A 26,292-nucleotide genomic window follows, 5' to 3' on the forward strand; every position below is an offset into this window, starting at 1 on the left:
ACTTACGCTAGGGTGCCGAGAATGGTCGTATGATGCTACATAATAATACCAAAGGTCTAGGCCATGTGGTTTGAGAAAGGAAAATTTTCAAAAAAATCCCTAATGAGTCTTTAGGAAACTTGTGAACCCAAGGGCCTGGCCAATTTTGTCCCAAGGGGCATACTTTGAACACCCTTGATGGAGGACTACTGTATGATGCTACATCCAAATATCAAGGGTCTGGACCTAACGGTTCCAGACAATATTTGTTGTATTAAGTTGTTCTTATATAAGTTTATAATATAAGGACTCTTGTGACCCCCGGGGCGGGGCCAGTTTTCACCCCAGGGGCGAAATTTGAACAAACTTGGTTGAGGACCATTAGACAATTTAACACAACAAATATCTACGGTCTATGCCATGGTTTTTGTCAGGAAGTCTGTCCCTTCGGTTGCCATGGCAACTAGAGTTCCGCATGGAATTCATTTTTTTAACAATTTTGAAAGGGCACCTTCAAAGGAACATCTCAGTGAAGTTTCATCAAAATTTGACAGGCGGTTACGGCGGTGATGTCGTTTGAAGCAATTTTTGACGGACGACCGACGCCTGACGGTGGGCAATGAGAAAAATTCACCCAGAGCATTACATGCTCAGGTGAGCTTAAATACAGTGAACAGTTACATTTATTGTTATATAGTGTTTATTTATGCCTACTATTATCATTATTATAATTATCGTTTACATACAAATATTGATCATCTATATCTGTTTAATTCTGCTAATAAGCTTTGTGGTGCTTCGACCACCGCCCGCCTCCAACGACCGGAATTCCCGGATGTAGGGGTGTCTACGTCTCGCATCTGCTTCAGAATAGTCGGCTCCTTTCACGTGCACATCCGGCTCAAGCATTTGAAGGATCCAGCTTGGGGTTTCCTCGGAAAAAGGGACAATGAAGTCTACATAGCGGCTCTCCACAAGGTGTGCTAGGCGGTCCGAAAGAGGACAGACGGGGCGTGTTTCACCTTTGAGCATTCTCACTGATTCGTCAGTATTTAAAGCCACGATAAGAATATCTCCGCATTCTTTAGCTTTCATCAGAAACTCTATATGTCCATAATGGAAGAGATCAAAACAGCCGGAGGTTGTAATGATCTTACAATCTTTAGGAAGAAGCCTTTTTAGGTTTGCAAGTTCAGCTACTGACGAGACGACTTTGTTACCGATGACGTCAATAACGGAAACAATAGTGGTACCAACGTTACTGGCTGCGTTTGCGGCGCATCTGTTTGCCAAGCGGCAGATTGATGGAAGTGGCCAGCCGTTTATCAGACAGATCGCGAGGACCGCAGACACTGTGTCACCAGCTCCAGTTGCATCCGTGGCGCGCGTGCGTTCCGCATGAGGGATCATTTGAAAACGCTCGGTCTCCTGGTAATAAAATGCCATTCCGTCGGCTGCTAGAGTAACTATGGACATCTTGAGATCCAACTGCTTCACAAATTCCTTACTCACTTGTTCTACTTCACATTCCGTTTCTGGATAAATACCAAGGAAATGTCGAACATCGGCCCTGTTGGCTTTAACAAGAGTCGCCCCTTTGAAGATATTATAATCACCCCTTTTAGGGTCAACGATTGTCAAAATATTTTTCTTCCTAGCTTCCCTTATGATATGGTCGACAACTGTTTTGGTTAATATGGATAGCTTTGTATTAAGGCGATACTCTGCTAAGACAATCGCGCTGTATTTTCTTTCCTGGAACAATTTTTGAAACACAGACAACAATCGCTGCTCGATATCTGGTGTTATCTCTACATTCTTAAGCTCATCATGGCGGAAGACGATCTGAGTGCCGCAGAAGAATCTGTTGGCTCGGAGGGTCGAATATCCAGGAATCGCAACCAGTCCGTCGGTCGATAATTCGCGTCGTTCAAGCTCTTGCGCGACCACCACATCCTCTTCCCCAATTGCTGTGAGAAGGTCCGCCTCACAATGGAAGGCTGAGAGGTTGTGTACAACATTAGCCGCACCTCCAAGTCTGACGTCACTTTTGGTTTCGACGAAAATGGGAACCGGCGCCTCGTTAGCAACCTGAGGAATGTCGCCAAATTTGTCTACGTCAAGGATTACGTCACCAATGACAAGAAATCGATGATTCAGGTTTAAACTAAGAGCGCTTGGGTCTTTTTCGTCCATGATATCGGTGCTATTTATAACAAGCTTCGTCTGGGATCTGAAACGATCAAATTATGTAATGTTTAGTAGTTGCATTGATACAAACGCACAGCTACTGTTTGTTCATCCAGAACAGAACAGATTTTTATTTACGTAAACTACATAGTTTCTTGTGACACATAAATACATTTAAACAAATTAAACTATACGTAATATGGTAATAGCACATAGGATGGATCTTATAAGGAATATATAAGCTTCACCATGTAAAGGATATAAAGCATGTCCACTTTACAAATATAATTGGCAAATAGTGTTTAGTTCAAAACATAGTGAATATTAACATAATGAGAACAGTGGTATAAATCTTAGATACAATATCTCATCGCATTAAATGTACTGAACGTGCCTTTGAAGCTTCGTATATATATATACTTAACATAAATAGTTTAGATTTATTTTCTGATGACAGTAACTGTACAAGTTTAAACATGCTAGGCCGTAGTCTATAATAACGCTTTATATATTTATCTCAAGTTTGTTGGTAAAACGGACAGATAAGGATAAAATGATTAATACATCAAGTGCATCATGCAACACGATTATTTTCTCGAATCCATGGACAACAATGTTATGCAAATGCTCCAATGGATGGAATGGTATTCAGGTAAAAATTGCATTATGCTTGATGACATTTGTATTTTGTCTTATGACCACTCCATTGCGCATGTTAACATTGTGCGTTCCATTCTGCTTATTGCTTGTTGCCTGATGTATGTGTATTAAGCTTCCTTACTATCCTTCCTTTGTTGAACAATGCATGCCTGTGTTCACGATTCAAGTGCTTGTTATCGCGTATAGATGGTTGCATCATTCATACTTGTACATCTGAAATATGTTTTTTCACCATTGCAACATTCGTTCGTTGTATACATTGTTCCCTTCTGTTTCGCCTGGCTGCATTCTAAATTTGTCAAAAGGTGTTATGACGAAATAGACAGGCAGATGACCCTTCATCGCATTTATTTTTACGAAAGGATACGGAAAATGTCGAAAATATACGATTGCACTAGTACAGGCGCTTAGAGTAACTTCCCTTTGTAGCGAACAAGCCATGATTTCTGGCACTATTGTTTATCCCTAAAATGTTGATTAATATCATTTTGAGTACATATAATGAGATAAACAAGACATCTTAACATATTTCTTTGATATACAAGAAATAATTGCTGGATTTATGTCGTAATCGGGATATGAACGCAGTTGGGGTGGTTAAAGTGTGTGGTGTCCGAAATGTTATTTTATTTTTTACGGGACTTTCTGACACAATACAAACAAGATAAACAATCTCATGTATTTATTATGATGCGATGATTCGCGATCCGAACATTTTCAAAGATGTTGCGTTAATCGGATGATAATCGCAATTATCGAAAGGGAATTTCAGGAAGTTTAGATGTAAATATAGATAAATAAAACGATTTCTAAATAATCAATTATGAGGATATTCTGACATACAGCTTGTACATAAGACTTCCTTTGTCATTGCAGCACCAGAAATAAATGTATCTACCTTAATTGGTAAATTTAATCTTTATTGCCGACAATACTAAAATGCGTAGTGACTTTTAATACTATAGAATATTTTTATGGCTATTTGCTCAGCTGTGTCTTATTTAAGCTAGCTATTACAATAGCTAAATTTACAGCGTATAAGTACTTATAGTATAATCCTTTTTAATCCTAAAACTCGGTTTACGAGGCTATTTCAATGTGATATTTATAAATATAAGTTAAAGCGATTTACCTTTTAAAAATACACATATGTTTTTTTAAAAACGAAATGAAAAACACAATTAAATTGGCATGTGCATGTAAATGATTTAAAAGCGACCATATTTATGCTGTATTAAGTTCAAAGAGTAAATTTGCAAGTATTTCAAAGAACCGCTAGTTTTACGGAGGTTTATTGCGTGCCCTTCTGCGTTCATACTGCATTAATAGTTTAATGCATACACAAAATGCGATCAATTCTTATACATGTATTTACCTTTAAATAATTCATTCCTAACGATGATAAATTGGTTTGAAACGTTCTATGGAACGAACTGCAGTTCAGTTAGTATTATGTAAGTATTATGTTAAAGAAAAGATCTTCTTCAAACGGATTGTTACAAGAATTTCAGTGGCTAACATTTACAGACAGATGAAAATACGATTGTGCATCCCTAGTCTATAATACCCTTAATGGAATGGCTCCGAGGTATATATCTGAATTACTAATCTTGAAAATAATGAACACTATTCTCCGAGAGCAACTTTAAAACAAGATTTAGTTTTGATACAAACACTGCGAACTAACTATTTAATGGATTATTTTTCGTATTACAGTATGAAGGTTTGGAATACTATGAAATACGAATGTGTAAGTGCGATGCAGATGTTTTATGGTTTACCAATTGCATTCTGTTTTTGTGTGTTTGTTTGTTTGTTTTTCTTCTTAGAAGGCCAAATTGTAAATTATTTGGTTTGAAATTTATATTAATATACTCCTGCAAATAATGCATTGATACTTTTAAAAATGCATAATTATCTTTTAAAAGACAAGAAACTTACTTATGTTTATAAAAACAGGTACATATACTCCGTTTGGTAATTTGAAACTAAACTGTTTGATCTGTCTTCACGTGTATAAACTCCGGTTCTGTATTTGGAAACTAAACTGTTTGATCTGTTTTCACGTGTATAAACTCCGTTTAGTATTTTAAAACTAAACTGTTTGATCTGTTTTAACGTGTACATACTCCGGTTGGTATTTTGAAACTAAACTGTTTGATCTGTTTCAACGTGTGCATACTCCAGTTGGTATTTTGAAATAAACTTTTGATCTGTTTTAACGTGTATAAACTCCGGTTTGTATTTTGAAACTAAACTGTTTGATCTGGGAGGGTTTTCAGAATGAAGTTTTAATTTGACTCAATGATTTTAACTCTGTAAACAAATTATAACTGGCTGAAACCTGATCGCTTTCTGTACCCTCTGACATACTGAATTAAAACAACATAAAATGAAGTTTATAATGGAAATAAAGCTGTTTGTCTAACATAAGTTGTTTGTTACAAATCCTTGTAGATTCTATTCTGATATTGTTAATATCTGAAAGTTAGAACATAATGATGTCAACTCTTCATTATTATTAAAGTGGACTTAAAAGCGGTCATGCACAAATGTTTCTATAAACCTTTTACCATTCAACGTACTTAAGTTCTTTTATCGTAACACAAGTGAAAAACTTAACTTAAGAAAATGACTATAAGTTAGGCCTAAAAAAAATATGTCTGTTTCGGGTAACCCGACCCTACCTATATAAATGCGCCGACCCTAACTATTTTTTTCCGTTTCTGAGCAAAAAAAAAATATTAGTCAGCGAAAAGAGAGTTACGAAGGGCGGATAAATGCAGATTTTAATCAGAATTATTGTTTATATGATAAAACAAAGTCAGGCAATGACAGTAATGTAGGAAAGACTGCCATGTGCAAGAAAAAACTTACGACAGATTTTGAATTATTTTTTTAAAAATAAAAAAAAAATCCCGACCTACCCTACCTTAAATTTTGGAAAGGTTACCCTAAACAAACAATCTGTTTTTTGGCCTTAGGAAATGACTTATATGCTTATAGTTTGTTATGAATACCTTCTTGATCAGTTCGATTTACTTTAGTGTCAAAATTATTCACATTTATTATTTTTATACTGATATCTTAAAGTTGACTAGACAATATGTCCAACAAACACATTGATTATTTATCAAAGATAGCTCTGTCAAACAAAAAGGCAAAGTAGTGCGTAGAAAAAGGACAGCAGGGCGCCGTAAAAGGGCAAAAGACAAGTATAAAATCATTGATGCATTTTATATGCATATAAAGTGCACATACCTATGCAAAATATATATATACATTGCTTATTCTAACCAAATCAAAAACAAAACAGTTGTCAATAATTGGCTGACAATTGCATATATGAATTGCATTACGAAATATGTTTTTTTTTTAAAACTCACTTACCTTTGGACAGATGATATCCTCAACTAAAAACTTTTCCACGACAATAAATCATTCATCAATCTTGAGAGATGAAAAACCTGTTTTGACGATTTATGAAGCATGAAGTTCAACGCATATTTCCGAATAGAATTTGAACGCCATTCAATATACTTAAAATGAAAGCAAAAATGCGCTGAACCGTATGAAAGAGTTTATATGCATTGTATGATGAGAGGCTTTGGCGACTACATTCATTAAGAATCTTCAAGAGGTAGGCTCACTATAAATCAATCTATGAAATGCTATTTTCAAACAGGAATTGATCTCTACAAGATGCGCGGGCAAGGTAACGATGGCGCTAGTAATATGTCGGGTATATACCGAGGGGTGCAGGCACGTATCAGAGCACTGTATCCAGACGCCATCTACACCCATTGTAAGGCCCACTGTCTGAATGTGGCTATTATACACGCATGCAAGGTCGGGTACATATGATGGACATCGTGCAGACAGTGGCTTTTGCATTTAATTACTCAGCCAAACGCCTGCTGAATTTCAAAGAGCCATTGGAAGCTGACGCATTGAGTCGTGCTTATATGGAGGAGAGAAAGCGGCTCCAGTCCCTCTGTGAAACGCGAAGGGCAGCACGTGCAGACGCCCTTCACACATTTCTGGGTGACTACAGGTAAACTTTGAAATGAAAACAATTTAATTATATTCATCGTGTGTAACGTTGGCACATGCAATTAAAAGATTTGAGTCTCATATAGAATCAAGGTATCATCTATCTTTATCCGTTTATTTAGTAGGACTACGCTTATCCCTCAGTTAAGTGACTTCTTAATTTTCTGTACATAATTTAATGATTTCAAGAACATTATTCAGTTGATCTTTATTTATGAAATTGGGTACGAATACAAATTTAAGAACTGTGGTGACATCGCTTGAGCAACTTGCTGACGATGGAGATACAAAGGCATCTGGTCATAAAACACCAGTCATGCACTTCAGCTTTATTGTGTCGCTGTTAGCAGCAGAACATGCTACTCTTCTAGACTTCTACTCTTGTTCCATTTTCGACCGCATTGCAGAGCAAAACCTGTGACCTGGTTAAAGCTGCTAACGACACTAAGGTTGTGATAAGGCTGCTACAGGTACATCGTGTTTTAGGAGGAGTAGCGGTTCTAACCCCCTATCAGCCTAATCAGATTTCCGATACATTTGTTACACTTTACGGTCTGCGATTAAAAAAGTATTAAGTTTATCATCATGGCATTATCAAAATAATTGTTAAGTGCTTCTGACTATTTTCTAGTATTAGTAATTAAAAGCTAAATATTAAGTAGGTAAGGCCATGAAATATACAATTGAAAATCCTTATTGAAATAATTACATACTCCGTCAGGTAACATTCAATATTTGTTTTTTGTAAATCGATTGTACGTATACATGTCTAGGAATAAAAACATTAAATATTTTTTATAGAATGACATAAGTGATGATGACACATGGGACACCCTGTACGACAAGGCCGCGAACATTGCCGCCGACGTTAGTGTTGAGCTGTCAATAGCCAGGAATGTTGGGCGTCAGCAAATCCGCGCCAATGCTCCAGCACATACCATTTCCGAGTATTGGAAGGTCAACATGTACGTACCGTTCCTCGACCACTTGCTCACGGAGCTCAACGACAAGCTTATGCAAGGCAATGATAGATATAAGGTCCAGTGGCGGATACCATCTCAGGTTAGAATCTATAAAAAACTTTAATACATCTCTAACCTTAATTGCATTTGTTCAATAATGTTTTTGTCGTGATGTTCAACAAACATAACAACTTGATCGGTTTGTATAGAAAGTGTTCAATAAACATAAATAAATGTTATTGAAATCACAAACATAATATATTGGTATGTTGGTAGTTTGAGACATCTATATATTTAACTAAATTTATGGTCCAATTTATTTGTCCACATGCGTTGAAATCTATAGAACAAGCTATGTCATATTTTCAATTGTTTTTTCACAGGTGCAGAGAACTAATACCCGTTCAATAGTGCCAGGAATTATTCGGAGGGGTTCGATCAAGTTTGGACGTTGACAAGGCGACTTTTCTAAGGGATTGCGCAAGGTCGCAAACTTGGTGGACAGACCCAACATTTGCAGATGGCCGCCCACTTGCTCCAGAGGAATTGTCTGATAGCCTCCATCTGGCTAGACAAGAGTCACACCCGAGCATCAGAGTGTGCATGATGCTTCTAATTGTGATGCCAGTGTTCAGGGCGACCGCGGAGAGGTCATTCTCTACCATTCGTCGTTTAAAAACATATCTGAGGAGCACCAGCGGAACTGAGCGTTTTAGCGGTCTCGGGTTAATGAGCATAAACCAGGAGAAAGAGATCAATGATGAAGAAGTTGTTGATACATTTGCAAATAGAAAGAGTTGCATGCTTGCATTGTCTTTAAAGTGTGAGGAGAAAATGACAATGAAAACAAGAATATCGCTGGAAGCGATGAATGCTCCCCATACGCAAGTTTACTATGAAAAGGCAGAACTTGTCATATGCATCTTCGGCACCCCAGCGTATCATAACCTATATGATACCCTGGGCAAATCAGCTGTAAAAGTCTCGTACTCCTGAATAATTAATAAGGTGAAATCCAGCCGCTTGATTGGTAGCATGAGACACACATCATGCGGTGCGGAAATGACCGAGAAATTACGGATGTAATCTCGGTTTGAAATAATCCAATGAGATCACGGCTTACAAATCGTTTTAGGCAAGATATGGTTAAATATGCCGAAAGCTCTTCACAAAGGAGATTCTTTTCTATTTGTAAACGGCTATTTCATTGGTCGGAAAATGCTTATGAATATTCAAAATTTACGAAGTTTCCCTAGCCATCTTACGCTAGGGTGCCGAGAATGGTCGTATCATGCTACATAATAATACCAAAGGTCTAGGCCATGTGGTTTGAGAAAGGAAAAATTTCAAAAAAATCCCTAATGAGTCTTTAGGAAACTTGTGAACCCAAGGGCCTGGCCAATTTTGTCCCAAGGGGCATACTTTGAAAAACCTTGATGGAGGACCACTGTATGATGCTACATCCAAATATCAAGGGTTTGGACCTAACGGTTCCAGACAATATTTGTTGTATTAAGTTGTTCTTATATAAGTTTATAATATAAGGACTCTTGTGACCCCCGGGGCGGGGCCAGTTTTCACCCCAGGGGCGAAATTTGAACAAACTTGGTTGAGGACCATTAGACAATTTAACACAACAAATAGCTACGGTCTATGCCATGGTTTTTGTCAGGAAGTCTGTCCCTTCGGTTGCCATGGCAACTAGAGTTCTGCATGGAATTCATTTTTTTAACAATTTTGAAAGGGCACCTTCAAAGGAACATCTCAGTGAAGTTTCATCAAAATTTGACAGGCGGTTACGGCGGTGATGTCGTTTGAAGCAATTTTTGACGGACGACCGACGCCTGACGGTGGGCAATGAGAAAAATTCACCCAGAGCATTACGTGCTCAGGTGAGCTAAAATACAGTGAACAGTTACATTTATTGTTATATAGTGTTTATTTATGCCTACTATTATCATTATTATAATTATCGTTTACACACAAATATTGATCATCTATATCTGTTTAATTCTGCTAATAAGCTTTGTGGTGCTACGACCGCCGCCCGCCTCCAACGACCGGAATTCCCGGATGTAGGGGTGTCTACGTCTCGCATCTGCTTCAGAATAGTCGGCTCCTTTCACGTGCACATCCGGCTCAAGCATTTGAAGGATCCAGCTTGGGGTTTCCTCGGAAAAAGGGACAATGAAGTCTACATAGCGGCTCTCCACAAGGTGCGCAAGGCGGTCCGAAAGAGGACAGACGGGGCGTGTTTCACCTTTGAGCATTCTCACTGATTCGTCAGTATTTAAAGCCACGATAAGAATATCTCCGCATTCTTTAGCTTTCATCAGAAACTCTATATGTCCATAATGGAAGAGATCAAAACAGCCGGAGGTTGTAATGATCTTACAATCTTTAGGAAGAAGCCTTTTTAGGTTTGCAAGTTCAGCTACTGACGAGACGACTTTGTTACCGATGACGTCAATAACGGAAACAATAGTGGTACCAACGTTACTGGCTGCGTTTGCGGCGCATCTGTTTGCCAAGCGGCAGATTGATGGAAGTGGCCAGCCGTTTATCAGACAGATCGCGAGGACCGCAGACACTGTGTCACCAGCTCCAGTTGCATCCGTGGCGCGCGTGCGTTCCGCATGAGGGATCATTTGAAAACGCTCGGTCTCCTGGTAATAAAATGCCATTCCGTCGGCTGCTAGAGTAACTATGGACATCTTGAGATCCAACTGCTTCACAAATTCCTTACTCACTTGTTCTACTTCACATTCCGTTTCTGGATAAATACCAAGGAAATGTCGAACATCGGCCCTGTTGGCCTTAACAAGAGTCGCCCCTTTGAAGATATTATAATCACCCCTTTTAGGGTCAACGATTGTCAAAATATTTTTCTTCCTAGCTTCCCTTATGATATGGTCGACAACTGTTTTGGTTAATATGGATAGCTTTGTATTAAGGCGATACTCTGCTAAGACAATCGCGCTGTATTTTCTTTCCTGGAACAATTTTTGAAACACAGACAACAATCGCTGCTCGATATCTGGTGTTATCTCTACATTCTTAAGCTCATCATGGCGGAAGACGATCTGAGTGCCGCAGAAGAATCTGTTGGCTCGGAGGGTCGAATATCCAGGAATCGCAACCAGTCCGTCGGTCGATAATTCGCGTCGTTCAAGCTCTTGCGCGACCACCACATCCTCTTCCCCAATTGCTGTGAGAAGGTCCGCCTCACAATGGAAGGCTGAGAGGTTGTGTACAACATTAGCCGCACCTCCAAGTCTGACGTCACTTTTGGTTTCGACGAAAATGGGAACCGGCGCCTCGTTAGCAACCTGAGGAATGTCGCCAAATTTGTTTACGTCAAGGATTACGTCACCAATGACAAGAAATCGATGATTCAGGTTTAAACTAAGAGCGCTTGGGTCTTTTTCGTCCATGATATCGGTGCTATTTATAACAAGCTTCGTCTGGGATCTGAAACGATCAAATTATGTAATGTTTAGCAGTTGCATTGATACAAACGCACAGCTACTGTTTGTTCATCCAGAACAGAACACATTTTTATTTACGTAAACTACATAGTTTCTTGTGACACATAAATACATTTAAACAAATTAAACTATACGTAATATTGTAATAGCACATAGGATGGATCTTATAAGGAATATATAAGCTTCACCATGTAAAGGATATAAAGCATGTCCACTTTACAAATATAATTGGCAAATAGTGTTTAGTTCAAAACATAGTGAATATTAACATAATGAGAACAGTGGTATAAATCTTAGATACAATATCTCATCGCATTAAATGTACTGAACGTGCCTTTGAAGCTTCGTATATATATAAACTTGACATAAATAGTTTAGATTTATTTTCTGATGACAGTAACTGTACAAGTTTAAACATGCTAGGCCGTAGTCTATAATAACGCTTTATATATTTATCTCAAGTTTGTTGGTAAAACGGACAGATAAGGATAAAATGATTAATACATCAAGTGCATCATGCAACACGTTTATTCTCTCGAATCCATGGACAACAATGTTATGCAAATGCTCCAATGGATGGAATGGTATTCAGGTAAAAATTGCATTATGCTTGATGACATTTGTATTTTGCCTTATGACCACTCCATTACGCATGTTAACATTGTGCGTTCCATTCTGCTTTTTGCTTGTTGCCTGATGGTATGTGTACTAAGCTTCCTTACTATCCTTCCTTTGTTGAACAATGCATGCCTGTGTTCACGATTCAAGTGCTTGTTATCGCGTATAGATGGTTGCATCATTCATACTTTTTCACCATTGCAACATTTGTTCGTTGTATACATTGTTTCCTTCTTTTTTGCCTGGCTGCATTCTAAATTTGTCACAAGGTGTTATGACGAAATAGACAGGCAGATGACCCTTCATCGCATTTTTTTACGAAAGGATACGGAAAATGTCGAAAATATACGATTGCACTAGTACAGGCGCTTAGAGTAACTTCCCTTTGTAGCGAACAAGCCATGATTTCTGGCACTATTGTTTATCCCTAAAATGTTGATTAATATCATTTTGAGTACATATAATAAGATAAACAAGACATCTTAACATATTTCTTTGATATACAAGAAGTAATTGCGGGATTTATGTCGTAAATCGGGGTATGAACGCAGTTGGGGTGGTTAAAGTGTGTGGTGTCCGAAATGTTATTTTATTTTTACGGGACTTTCTGACACAATACAAACAAGATAAACAATCTCATGTATTTATTATGATGCGATGATTCGCGATCCGAACATTTTCAAAGATGTTGCGTTAATCGGATGATAATCGCAATTACCGAAAGGGAATTTCAGGAAGTTTAGATGTAAATATAGATTAATAAAACGATTTCTAAATAATCAATTATGAGGATATTCTGACATACAGCTTGTACATAAGACATCCTTTGTCATTGCAGCACCAGAAATAAATGTATTTACTTTAATTGGTAAATTTAATCTTTATTGCCGACAATACTAAAATGCGTAGTGACTTTTAATACTATAGAATATTTTTATGGCTATTTGCTCAGCTGTGTCTTATTAAAGCTAGGTTTATATTACAATAGCTAAATTTACAGCGTATAAGTACTTACAGTATAATCCTTTTTAATCCTAAAAATCGGTTTACGAGGCTATTTCAATGTGATATTTATAAATATTAGTTAAAGCCATTTACTTTTTAAAAATACACATATGTTTTTTAAAAACGAAATGAATCAAAGCGCTGATAGCGCTGCACGAACAGTGTTTTATACGGGTTTTCACCATTATGATTCACGATCATGTGTGTATTAATAAGGTGCACAGTGAATCTAAGTGTCCCCGTGTAAAACAACCACAGGGGCCGGCCCAGGTGTATTTTCGAAGTTGTTTTGTGGCAAAAATAGGCAAACTCTTTCTAATGAGCATGATGGTAAATGAAAAATTAATATTTTATTGACAATAAAATTAATGTCGCTGTGTAAGAAGGCAAACAAGGATGGAGAATGTAACCAATCCAAGCAGAACTCCATCATGTGGTGTTACATATGAGTATATATATATACTAATCAAACTTTACTCATTAGAAAGAGTTTGCCTATGTTTGCAACAAAACAATTTCGAAAATACAACATATTAAAGAGAAAAAGTTTCTTAATTAAAATGATGAAAATCTAAATAATTGATTTCAAACAATTGTAGATGAAACACCTAAAAGAGTTATTAAATCCTCAATAATTTCTCATATTTACACCAAACCATCAAAAATAGAAATCGATTCATTTCAATAACATTCCATTTTCAATAATAAATGCACAAACATCCGTCTATACGTACACCATAAAAAGTGTGTATATACAATATATAATGCAACTCTCTTCTATTTCTATATCGTCAGGTTACTCGTCACACTTTAGCACATTTGTTATTCCCACGTGGGGAATCACGTGATGTTTTAAGCAGGGAAACTGGGCGATCATTGAGATCAATGAGACGATTGTTGCTTTCTAGGTCATTCCAGGTTTTAAGATGAGAATACATTTGCAATTCCTAAGCGAGGGTTGGTCTATATGTCCAGGTTACCATATGTAGCAGTTTAATAGTTCAAACAACAAACACAGTGTTCTTCAATATCTATTCAACATTATCGAATGTAGATGTAATATCGGAGCGTCCTGGAAATATAAATATAAACAATCATAAGATAATGAATAAAAACATGTGTATAAGTTAACATCGTAAACAGTCTAATATCTTATATGATTTAATCGTGTGCAGTGACAGATTAAATTAAATGGCTAAAGCATATAAAACACACACATAATACAAGCGATTACAACAACAACAACACAGTACATCATAAAACAAAACATTGACATGTAACTTACTGATTTATGGATTCAAACACTCCTACTCCCTCGTACTCCCATGGTGACTTCTGTTATCCATGCATGTTATCATCTGTAACCAAACCCACATATATTAGTATATGGAAAGAGGCTAAAAGAATATCATGGAACTGCCATTCTCGTTTTAAATACAAAATCTGCTGATGTCGTAAAATACATGACAAAACTAAATAAATGCAGCTGAATGAAATAATGATCATTCCAATCCATTACTAGCCCAAGACAAACACAAAAGACTACAAATGCAAATCAATACTAACCATCAGAACATCAGATTCCAAGTAAAACAATCAAGTTTTCTAAAACAAAGTAAAACAAACATCTCTGTAGACTTCATCTGTGCACGACAATCAATCAAGCTTGAAATTTCCCGGTTCTTCTTTACAAAGTCAAGGGAGAGAAATCTGATTAACTTGCAATATCTCATTACAGGATTATCTCTCTTCGACAGTAAATTCACTTGGCTTCATCATTGTGTCACGTGATTGATATGATGCGCTTTGAGTGGATAGTAATTCTTTGTTTACGTTTCGATGTTCATTCATTTTTTGGCGCAGGGATACTACTTTAATGTTATCTTTATCTAAGTTCAACAGATTAAATTATTTAAATAGATATTGCGTTATGATTGCTTCTTGCTTTGTCAAATCTACCTCGGTTATTGGAAACATAGCTTGCAATTTATAAAGTCTGCACTTTTTCAAACTATATTTTTGGTGGTAAATCGGCTGGCGACATTTGTAACTATTAATTGGAATTTTCTGTTGTGAGTGTCGAGATTGTGGCTACACTGAACAGGGTTGAAAACAACCCTGTTCAAAAATACAATTAAATTGGCAAGTGCATGTACATGATTTAAAAGCGACCAAATTCATGCTGTATTAAGTTCAAAGAGTAAGTTAGCAAATATTTCAAAGAACCGCTAGTTTTACGGAGGTTTATTGCGTGCCCTTCTGCGTTCATACTGCATTAATAGTTTAATGCATAAACAAAATGCGATCAATTCTTATACATGTATTAACCTTTAAATAATTCATTCCTAACGATGATACATTGGTTTGAAACGTTCTATGAAACGAACTGCAGTTGAGTAAGTATTATGCAAGTATTATGTGAAAGAAACGATCATCTTCAAACTGATTGTTACAAGAATTTCAGTGGCTAACATTTACAGACAGATGAAAATACGATTGTGCAACCCTAGTCTATAATACCCTTAATGAAATGGCTCCGAGGTATATATCTGAATTACTAATCTTGAAAATAATGAACACTATTCTCCGAGAGCAACTTTAAAACAAGATTTAGTTTTGATACAAACACTGCGAACTACATATTTAATGGATTATTTTTCGTATTACAGTATGAGGTTTTGGAATACTATTCCCGATGAAATACGAATGTATAAGTGCGAGTCAAATGTTTTATGGTTTACCAATTGAATTCTGTTTTTGTGTGTTTGTTTGTTTGTTTTTCTTCTTAGAAGGCCAAATTATAAATTATTTGGTACTAAATTTATATAAATATACTTCTGCAAATAGTGCATTGATACATTCAAAATGCATAATAATCTATTAAAAGACAACAAACTTACTTACATTTATTATAGCGTGTACATACTCCGTTAAGTATTTTGAAACTAAACTGTTTGATCTGGTTTAACGTGTATAAATTCCGGTTCTGTATTTGGAAACTAAACTGTTTGATCTGTTTTAACGTGTACATACTCCGGTTTGTATTTTGAAACTAAACTGTTTGATCTGTTTCAACGTGTACATACTCCGGTTGGTATTTTGAAACTAAACTGTTTGATCTGTTTTCACGCGTATAAACTCCGTTAAGTATTTTAAAACTAAACTGTTTGATCTGTTTTAACGTGTACACACTCCGGTTTGTATTTTGAAACTAAACTGTTTGATCTGTTTTAACGTGTGCATACTCCGGTTGGTATTTTGAAACTAAACTGTTTGATCTGTTTTAACGTGTACACACTCCGGTTGGTATTTTGAAACTAAACTGTTTGATCTGTTTTAACGTGTACATACTCCGGTTTGTATTTTGAAACTAAACTGTTTGATCTGTTTCAACGTGTACATACTCCGGTTGGTATTTTGAAACTAAACTGTTTGATCTGTTTCAACGTGTGCATACTCCGGTTGGTATTTTGAAACTAAACTGTTTGATCTGGGAGTGTTTTCAGAATGAAGTCTTAATTTGAGTCAATGATTTTAACTCTGTAAACAAATTATAACTGGCTGAAACCTGATCGCTTTCTGTACCCTCTGACATACTGAATTAAAACAACATGAAAATGAAGTTTATAATGGAAATAAAGCTGTTTGTCTAACAGAAGTTGTTTGTTACAAATCATTGTAGATTCTATTCTGATATTGTAAATGAATTATGTCAACTCTTCATTATAAATAAAGTGGATTTAAAAGCGGTCAAGCACAAATGTTTCTATAAACCTTTTATCATTCAACGTTCATAAGGGGTTTTTTTATCGTTAGACAAGTGAAAAACTTAACTAAGGAAATCATGACTTCATGTTAGGAAATGACTAATAGGCTTATAGTTTGTTATGAATACCTTCCTGAGCTGATTGCTTTACTTTAGTGTCAAAATTATTCATACCTTTTATTTTTATGCTTATAACTGAAAATTGACTAGACCAAATATGGCCAACAAACACATTGATTATTTATCAAAGACAACTCTGTCAAACAAAAAGGCAAAGTAGTGCGTAGAAAAAAGGCAGCAGGGCGGCGTAAAGGGCAACGGGGCTCTCCTTTTACTATTTACCGCCATCTATAGCACTGATGTCAGTTTAATTAATTTAAGTATGCTGTGAATTATACTTGAACAACGGTAACTTAATATTTTCATGTATAGCCTATTACCAGTATGAACGTACTACACTACAATCATACTTCAAATGCAAATTTGATTAAAACCGTTTTAGTTTTTAATAAACACACTTGTTTACTGAGACAAAATCATTGAGACAAATTGAAACTATACCATGACAGCCGTCAATCCTCTACTAAAGATTTACATCACTGAGTTATGAGAAAGGCAAGTATAAAATCGTTGATGCATTTTTATATGCATATAAAGTGCACATACCTATGCAAAAAACTATATAAAGATTACTTATTCTAACCAAATCAAAGACAAAACAGTTGTCAATAATTGGCTGACGATTGCATATATGAATTGCATTACGAAATATGTATATATTTTTTTTAAAAATCACTAACCTTTGGACAGATGATATCCTCAACTAAAAGCTTTTACACGAAAATAAAATCATTCATCAGCCTGGATAGATCCAAACTTCTTTTGACGGCGGTTTATGAAGCATGAAGTTAAACGCATATTTTCGAATAGAATTCGAAAGTCATTCATAGTACTTAAAATGTGTGCAAAAATGCACTGAACCGAACATGCGTACTTGAACGAAATGTGCCATAGGCGAAATAAACATTAATCGGTCAGTGGGCTATGTATTTGCCTTGTTTCAATGCCTTTTTAAGCAATAAAAATTATATAAATGGTTGTTTGTTTTTTAAAGTTACCTCTGTTTTCGCCATTTTTACAACTTTTTTTATTTTTTGTCTTGGAGAGGGCAAATATTTGCGTAGAAATCTGCAAACCAATGATGTAAGATTGCTGACAAAAAATCAGATCGCAGATTTTCATGTTTCCGTTCGAAAAGTAATGTTTTATGTCTTAAACCGTCACTAACAGTTTAAGAAAAATGCATAAAACATCATTTTTTTAACTTAAATATAACAATCTGCGATATAATTGTTTTGTCAGCAGTCTTATATAATTGGTTACCTTAGATTTTCGCAAAAATTGGTTCGTTCCAAGACAAAAAATAAAATAGTTGGCAAAACGTTCAATATGTGAGAGTGCAGCTTTAAGCATAATGTTGGTATTTGCCTAATGTATATCTTCTTTGAAGACCACAATTTTAATTAGCGTTAACAACGCTAATAACCACTTAATAACAGCTTCGATGTTGCGTGACTGTTTGACTGGCATTATCATGTAATGTTACCAATGTATTGTTAAGAAGTCAAAATATCTACCACTTTTGTAAAAGTCCTAGTGGCCTTGTGGTTCAGGCGTCGGTTTTATATTTTTTTCTTGACTGAACTGGCTTTATACTTGTTGATTCTATAACTGTATATTTTTCTGCAATTTCGATATTTAATATAAAGTAAAATAATAATAAAAGAAATGTTTTCAGATGAATTACTGGGAAAACTATTTTTGTTCCAAAAACATGAGTGAATAAATTTAAAGAATTAACCTCATTACGTTTTAAACCTAACACAAATAAACAAAGGTTTATGAAATAAAACAATAATCTATAAGAATTGAATTGTTTATGTTATTAAAATGTCTAAATATTTAAGATATATCACTTATATATATATAATTCTCAGGGGCAATTTCAGGAATTGACGTTAGAGGGCGGGACCTTTTGACAAACGCCCCTCCCTCAAAAACTAACTTGATACAGTTTAAATTAATTGCATGGGGATTTGAATGTATACTCCCCCAAGGAATTTTAACTATTCCAAGTCTGAAATGGTGCATTTTAAGCACATTTAATGCATACTTTTTTTCTTTGATATTGACATGGAAGTTAACTTGGACATTTTTTTTTTTCATTTTTTTGTTGTTGTTTTTTGGGGGGGCGGGGGGTGCTCCCCACCCACTCTGAATCAACCTAGTGATTTTACATTTTTAATATGTACTGGTAATGCTGTACTTGATCAGTACTTTAATGTCCTGATGTGCACTGGTGCACCTGCACTTAGGTAGAGTGTAAACCTTGTTTAACATTTAAATAAGTTTATACAACGAAGTAGTTATATACATGACAATGAGCAGTTTTTTGGATTAAATAATAGTTAGATGACATGAAGGAATATCTTAATGGTTAAGAATGGGCGGAGTGACCCTGAGAACGAACCCTTCTTAATCATTTAGATGTTTCTTCAGGTCATCCAACTGATTTAGAATACAACCTCATTGGCTGACACATTATCAATTACGCAAAGAATGTATATTGGATGAGTTGAAGTAGGTGGACCTACATCCGCAAGCACATGTGAAAGTTGAAATTTATAATGATTACGCCTTGTTCTTAATAAATCTGCAATTTCATTGGCTAAAATATAGGTTGTTCTAAACTACTTTTCCCCCTCGCATCAGCAATTTATTAACACAATTTCTTTTGATATAGTACAAGTACATAAAAAATCTTAATGCATGGGAAGTTAGGGTGGGAATGATCTTGAATTTAATAAAAATGAATTCATATATAACATAATAGTGAATATTGTATTTTACATGTAAAATTCAACAAGTTATTTCAAATGTTTAAAGATGCACTCTTACTCACAAATAAGATTTACCACAATTAATAATATTGTTTTGATGAACTTAAAGGGATGAATAAATGTCTAAAAACAAATTTGGTTCTTATGAAGGATAGCGAGTTTGAATTGAAAGAAATGTGCAGAAAACACGATTTGAAAAGTAAATCTTTTAGTTATTATTTTCCATAAATGCATAATTAAGTAAGTATTTCAGGGTTTATCACTCGAAATGTATGTTTGTTATGCATGTGTATGTAATGATTTTGAATAACATTGTCACTTTAATTAAAGTGAAAATAACATAACAGAGAAGATTGTATTTTAGATGTAAAGTTATTTCAAATGTTTAAGAATTTTCAATATTCAATCACATGCAGAAAACTTAGTATATTGAACCCATGCACTGAAATAATGTGATTATTAAAGCTGCCCTCTCACAGATTGAACGTTTTGACAACTTTTTTTTTTACCTTTTTTGTCTTCGAAGGAGCCAATTTATGTGAAAATCCATGGGAACCAGTTACATAAATCTGCTGACAAAAAAACCAGATCGCAGATTGGCACATTTAAGATCAAATATTGATGTTTTATGCATTTTTTCCTAACCTGTTAGTAATGCTTTTAGCCATAAAACATTAATTTACAAACACAATTATGAAAATTTGCAATCTGCTCTTTTGTTAGCAGTCTTATATCACTGGTTTGCAGATATATACGCAAAAATTGGCTTATTTGAAGACAATTGTTTTTGTCAAAACGGTAAATCTGTGAGAGTGCAGCTTTAAGTTGCTGAAACTTCAAATAACTATAAAACTGTTTGATAAAGAAGAACTTCAATAATACCATTAAAATGAGTGTGCTGACATTGAAGTTAATGACATTTAAGTATTGATTTATTAGTTATACATTTAGTAATGGTTAAAGTGACTCGGTTTGCAAAATGCACTTTTTTATTATGAAAAAAGTGTGGCAAATCATAAGGAGCTTTAAAACAAAAATACCAAAAGCTAGAACTCTTCAGCAAATGTTGATATTTGCTCAAATATCGTCTTTGAAGACCACAATTTTCATAAGTGTTTATAATGCGATTGAAAATTATTTACGGCATTGGGGTTGCATGGCTGTGTAGACTAGCCGGCAGTTTTTTTCTTGACTTTATGGGCCTGGGTTCGAACCCCACTAAAACCGATATACCTTTTTATGCTATAACTGTAATTTTTTCTGCAATTTCGATATCATAGAGTAAAATAATGATAAGTGTTTTTAGAAGCATTATCGGGAAAACTAATGAATGTTCTAATGCTATTAATGTCGTATAACCATTTTATTTTGGTAAATACATATACTAATAACCCTTGAACCAACTTATATTTTGTCTACTGACCCTGCCTCGGTTTAAATCAACCAATTCACCTGATTAAAATCACAGCTGATTTCCGATTGACAAAAAAAATGTATGGCAGATTTGAAAAATAATATTATTTTGACCACTAAGTCATTATAATACCAAAAAATGAGTTGTTAATTTATACATTTATTGCAATATATATCTCAAACAACATAGAACATATAATAACAAAAACAACAAAACATTTTCTAGCATCAAAACTAGAATGTTAAGTTATTCAACATGCAAATTGCATAGTACAAATGTAATACAACCAAATTACAATATGTTTAAGTACAAAAGTAGGGGGGGGTGGGGGGGGGGGGGGGGTGGGGGAGGGATATATTTAAGGCCTTTGAATTATTGTCTTATTTTTTACCCTTTAAATTTAAAAATACAGGTTTTAATCTGCCAAAAATACAATAACAAAACTGTGCCAACAATTTTCGAAAAAAAATAATATGTATATACATATTCCCCGTTAGCTCGAACTAGATGTAAAGGACCTATTTCTTTATTCTAAAACCAAACATTCCCGCTTGGCTCAAATTTTCGGAGGCTCAAGGTATTTTCGCCAGTCCCAGGGAGTTCCAGTGATCGGGGTTCGACTGTATATATATTTATATATATAATATATATATGTAAATGATATGACTTGATTTAATACTATTTGTAAAAATTATAAATTAAACCCTGTTTGACATGTATGGGTGAAAATTAAAATAAACAGTCAGCTATATGTAAAAGAAAATATCATAAAGTCTCTTGGTTTGCTGTTAAAAAGTAAACATATTCACATTGTATGCTTAAATTTATTGTACATTTAAGCATTAAAAAATAATAATATAGAATTGATTCCTTAACAAGTGTTCATACACATATATATAGAAACATAGATGCATGAATTTGAGTTATTGATTAAACTGCAGTTTAATTATAACCTGCGTACATTACGAGCAATGCAATATGTTATATGAGCTGCAACGCTTGACTTTGGGTCTTTAAACATACATACATAAGATAATTGTTTGTTCCAGTGTAAGACCATAATATATTCAGGCTGTCCAGTGGCCCTAAAAATTCCTAATTTTTTTCAGTTTTGCTAAAATTCCTAATAAAACTCAAAATTCAAATTCCTAAAAAGGCCCTTATTTTTAATGTCAGTTCCTACTTTTTTTCATTTTACTTCTCTAATTGCCTTAACAGTTGAAAATACAAACTAATAAACTCACTATTTCATGTTTAATGTGTCTTTAATGTAAAATAACAGCTGAGACAATGTAACCCTGGTGTATGTCATTCCTGTACTTAAGTTATTTCTTGTTAAATTTGCAGAGGTAATTCCATTATGATGTTAACAACCACCATATTTAGCCCTTAATTTCCTTATTTTAGCCCTAAATTAGCTCTACAATTTATTTTTTTTATCCCTAAAATTAGCCCTTATTTCATGCCAAAAAGTGCTGGACAGCGTGTATATTTCACCGAGTGGGCACCAAAAACTAATGGCGACAATGGTGAGTCATGTACAATAATCGCGTGACGCCAATCATTATAATAACATACAATGATCAAAATCATATTAATCACAATATCACAGTGAATTACCCAAATAAAGTTACTCCCTATTATGCCATATTATCAACGACCATATCCACAACTCCACAGTAGTCAGATACATGCATTAGCATGTGACATGCTACCCAAAACTATTGTCATGGTCAATGGAGCAAGCACTTGTATGACTTGAAATCGTTGATAAGATAACCTCTATGTTTATAATAACACGTATGAAAATAAAACTTAAAATATCTACATAAATAATTTTTCAATTTCTATCTATAAACATGTTCGAAAATAAAACATTATATATCTACATAAATATATCTTCAATTTCTATCTATATAATACAATACAATATCAATAAAACTCTGAAATATTTAAAAAACAACAACTCTATAATGTAACAAAGAGTATATCATATATACCTATATATGATGTGATCATGTAGCCACGTTAACATGTTTAATGTTGACTTACAGGTTAATACACAACATGTCGCAATAATCATGTCAAGCTGTTAACTTATTACCTTTTTTTTGTGACATGTCATGTCATGTTACTGCCAAATCAACATTAAACAAGTCAACTGCTTTCATGGTGACTTGCGAGTTTTAACATGACATCTGACAATTATCATGTCAAGCTGTTAACTTATTACCTTATTATTGCGACAAATGTCATGTTATAATTACAAAATCGACATCTTCCAAAAAAATAAAAATCATCTTGTTTCATAGTGACTTACAGGTTATAACATGACATGGCTATAATTATGTCAACCTGTTCACTTATGACCTAATTATAATGACATACTAGCATGTTGTGTTATAACTGCAAAATCGACATCTTCAAAAAAACAAAGTCAACTTAGTGACTTGCAAATTATAGCATGACATGTCACAATAATTATGACCATCTTTTCACTTATTAACAAGATAAGTCAACATAATTATTGTGACATGTCATGTTATAACTGCCAAATCAACATTAATCAGTCAACTTGTTTCATGGTAATTTGCGAGTTATAACATGACATGTGGCAATGATTTTGTCAACCTGTTCACTTATAAACTAAATACATGTACGTCAAATTAATTGTTGTGACATGTCATGTTATAACTTGCAAGTCAACATCAAACAAGTGAATTTGTCTTATGGTGACTTGCGAATTTTAATGGGACAATTGTCACAATTATAATGTCCATCTTTTCACTTATTAATTAGATTTGTCAAATTATAATTTCGACATGTCATGCTATAACTGTCATGGTGACTTGCCAGTTATAACATGACATGTCGCAATAATTATTTTCCTACTTTTCACTTTTTAACTAGGAACGTCAGCATTATTATTGTTACATGTCGTGTTATATCTCCAAAGTCAACATTAAAAAGGTAGACTTGTTTAATGTTTCCTTGCAGGTTATAAAATACCAAGTCGAAATAAAATCGAGTCTACATGACCAGTGTTCTCTGAATAAGAATCGTGTGCCATCAAAATTGGATGGTTAAAATGGCAATAGTTGAAGCCCGGAATTATAAATATTCCAGTTTTCCCAAGCTAATTCACCGGTACGAACAAAATTGTACTGATTTAATAAACACACTCTACTTTGGAAACAACAGAATCATTGATCTGCTACATTAAATTCAACAGCTTAGTTTAAACACTATATATTTTACAACAATTGTGAAGTTCTGATAACTTATACCAAGTCATTCTCGTTGGCACGATGTTGTGCCAGAGTGTGGTCTTGTGTGTTTGGGGAAACCAGAGTGCCTGGAGAAAACCCACTTGTCCAGCTTGGTGACCACAAACCAACTCACATGCGCCCAGGCTGGGAATCGAACGCGGGTCGCCTTGGTGAGAAGCAAGTGCCATAACCACTGCGCTAACCGGACAGCTTGAATTTCACCTTTTTATTTGTTCTGCCATCGGAAAACCCAGTTATGTGTACTCCAGGTTACATGTATTGGGCCAGCTCAAATTTGGGAAAATAAGTGTATTTCAAGTGGAATAAGTAGTAGCTGGTCAGTCATTTTACTATTTGAGACAGTTAAACCGCAAATATTGAGAACTCTGCATGACTTGATGATCAAATCAACCTTATGTACAATATACTCTTTGATGAAAGTAACATCAATAAAATACCATTTAAAAAAATGATCAACAAATTTAAATACTGATGGGTTGCTAATAAATACTGCGATGCATGTTCTATATTTTTCATTAAATAAAGACAAATGAAAATAGTTTATCTAAGGACAAGCTCATTTTTATATGATAAAAAAGAAAAACATAGTTTATCTAAGGACAAGCACATTTGTTATAACTGCTAAAATTACGAATACAGAATAATTTTTAATTTACTGCATACATTAATCAATTTCTAACTAAACTCTAATAACATATTTTAAATAATCGTCCATCTAACGTTTGCATATAAAAATAAAATAAAATGTTTGTAACAAGCATTTGAAAAGTATGTGAGTTTTAAATATATTGCGATTCTGTTTTTAAATCTTCTCAAATATGGATATGAATAAAAACGTTTCAGTGAAATATCAACTCTTAAATCATTCTGGGACCCTTTTATCAAGTTAGTTTCGAACTATCATTTTTTGCGAATTTGTTAATTAATGTAGTAATATTATCAATTTCGGATTTTTTTTTATTTATTAGTCACCAAAAACACAGCTAGTTTTAATATTCAAATAACACACTCTTAAGTGTTTTAAGGCAATATTTAACATGAATGCTTTCAACTAAAAGTCAAACTTATAATCTATTTCACATCATTTTATAATGTGATCCAATTATTTTTTATACCATAGCTATTAACATACAATGGCTCTTAAACAATTTAAATATGTCCTATGTTGTCAAGGTTCACTGGTTGGTTGGTTTCCTAGCAACGAACACCAAACACCAACTGGTTACTGCAAATGGTTATAAATTTGCACGGCAAAGGTCATCAAGTACCTTTCTGACTTCAGTGATTCATTGCTGAGTTTCTTAGCATCAATCACCAAGCACCAAGATAGCAACAGTTGCCTAGCATCAATCACCAAGCACAAATATGGCATCAGTTGCCTAGCAACAACCACCAAGCACCTAGCTGACTGAGGCTTCTGTGATTGGCTGCTGAGACGCCTAGCAACAGTAGCTAAGCAACTAGGCTACAGCAATGGGTTGTTGTGTTGTCTTGGTAACCAATGACTCTCTGTAGGCTGGGGTGAGCATATCAGAGCTCTTCAATAGTTGTGATAGTGCATAGTCACAAGGCAGAGTTTGATCTGAAAATAGAAAACACATTTTTTGTTATAGACCGTCTTTTATTAACAGAAACTGTAACTAAATTGAGAACAATTTAAATATTCTTCTCAAAAGGGCATTGTGAACTGTCATTACAATAAAAGTTGGCAGAGGCGGATCCAGGAATCAACGTTATAGGGGGCGTAGCTTAGGAGGGCAACCTTTTGACATGCACCCCTCCCTCTGAACCGAAAGTGTATGGCATAAACTGTTTGCATATGGATTGGGGGTTAAGCAATCAAGAAAAATTAACAATTGGTAGTAGGAAATGATGTATTATGGGCGTATTTTATTATTTTTTATCTCCTAAATTGACATAAAAAGTAAACTTTGACGATTGTAGAGGGGGCGCGCGCCGGATGCGCC

General features: G+C 34.7%; 3 protein-coding genes across 11 annotated transcripts in view; all 3 read right to left on the reverse strand.

Moving 5' to 3' along the window:
* Positions 1-661: 661 nt before the first annotated feature.
* LOC128224516 (bifunctional protein HldE-like) lies at positions 662-6,277 on the reverse strand. The gene is made up of 2 exons (XM_052934383.1): positions 6,220-6,277; positions 662-2,212 (listed from the first exon to the last, which is right to left on the reverse strand). Exon 2 carries the CDS (start codon positions 2,173-2,175, stop codon positions 739-741), a length of 1,437 nt encoding a protein of 478 aa, XP_052790343.1. The 5' UTR covers positions 2,176-2,212; positions 6,220-6,277; the 3' UTR covers positions 662-738.
* Positions 6,278-9,764: 3,487 nt separating this feature from the next.
* Positions 9,765-17,659, reverse strand: LOC128223128 (bifunctional protein HldE-like). 4 transcript variants are annotated; one of them, XM_052932402.1, is made up of 4 exons: positions 17,522-17,659; positions 14,241-14,313; positions 12,966-14,027; positions 9,765-11,315 (listed from the first exon to the last, which is right to left on the reverse strand). In XM_052932402.1, the coding sequence occupies exon 4, from the start codon at positions 11,276-11,278 to the stop codon at positions 9,842-9,844; it is 1,437 nt and encodes a 478-aa protein (XP_052788362.1). In that variant the 5' UTR covers positions 11,279-11,315; positions 12,966-14,027; positions 14,241-14,313; positions 17,522-17,659; the 3' UTR covers positions 9,765-9,841. The 4 variants fall into 4 exon arrangements, with proteins under 4 accessions (XP_052788362.1, XP_052788361.1, XP_052788363.1 ...); XM_052932401.1 differs by lacking the exons at positions 12,966-14,027; positions 14,241-14,313; XM_052932403.1 differs by lacking the exons at positions 12,966-14,027; positions 14,241-14,313; positions 17,522-17,659 and adding an exon at positions 15,860-16,342.
* Positions 17,660-21,385: 3,726 nt separating this feature from the next.
* Positions 21,386-26,292, reverse strand: part of LOC128224758 (uncharacterized) — a 38,866-nt gene continuing 33,959 nt past the window's right edge. For all 6 annotated transcript variants that reach the window (XM_052934778.1, XM_052934782.1, XM_052934779.1 and 3 more), the window contains one exon: positions 21,386-25,907. In XM_052934778.1, the coding sequence (XP_052790738.1) occupies positions 25,786-25,907 (122 nt within the window). In that variant the 3' untranslated portion in view covers positions 21,386-25,785. The remainder of the gene's footprint in view (positions 25,908-26,292) is intronic.

This window comes from Mya arenaria, chromosome 17 (assembly GCF_026914265.1).
Source record: "Mya arenaria isolate MELC-2E11 chromosome 17, ASM2691426v1".
Classification (NCBI taxonomy): Eukaryota; Metazoa; Mollusca; class Bivalvia; order Myida; family Myidae; genus Mya; species Mya arenaria.

What these genes read in the sequence shown, in the direction of transcription:
- LOC128224516 (XM_052934383.1), bottom strand. Translation starts at nt 2,175, where the DNA reads ATGGACGAAAAAGACCCAAGCGCTCTTAGTTTAAACCTGAATCATCGA.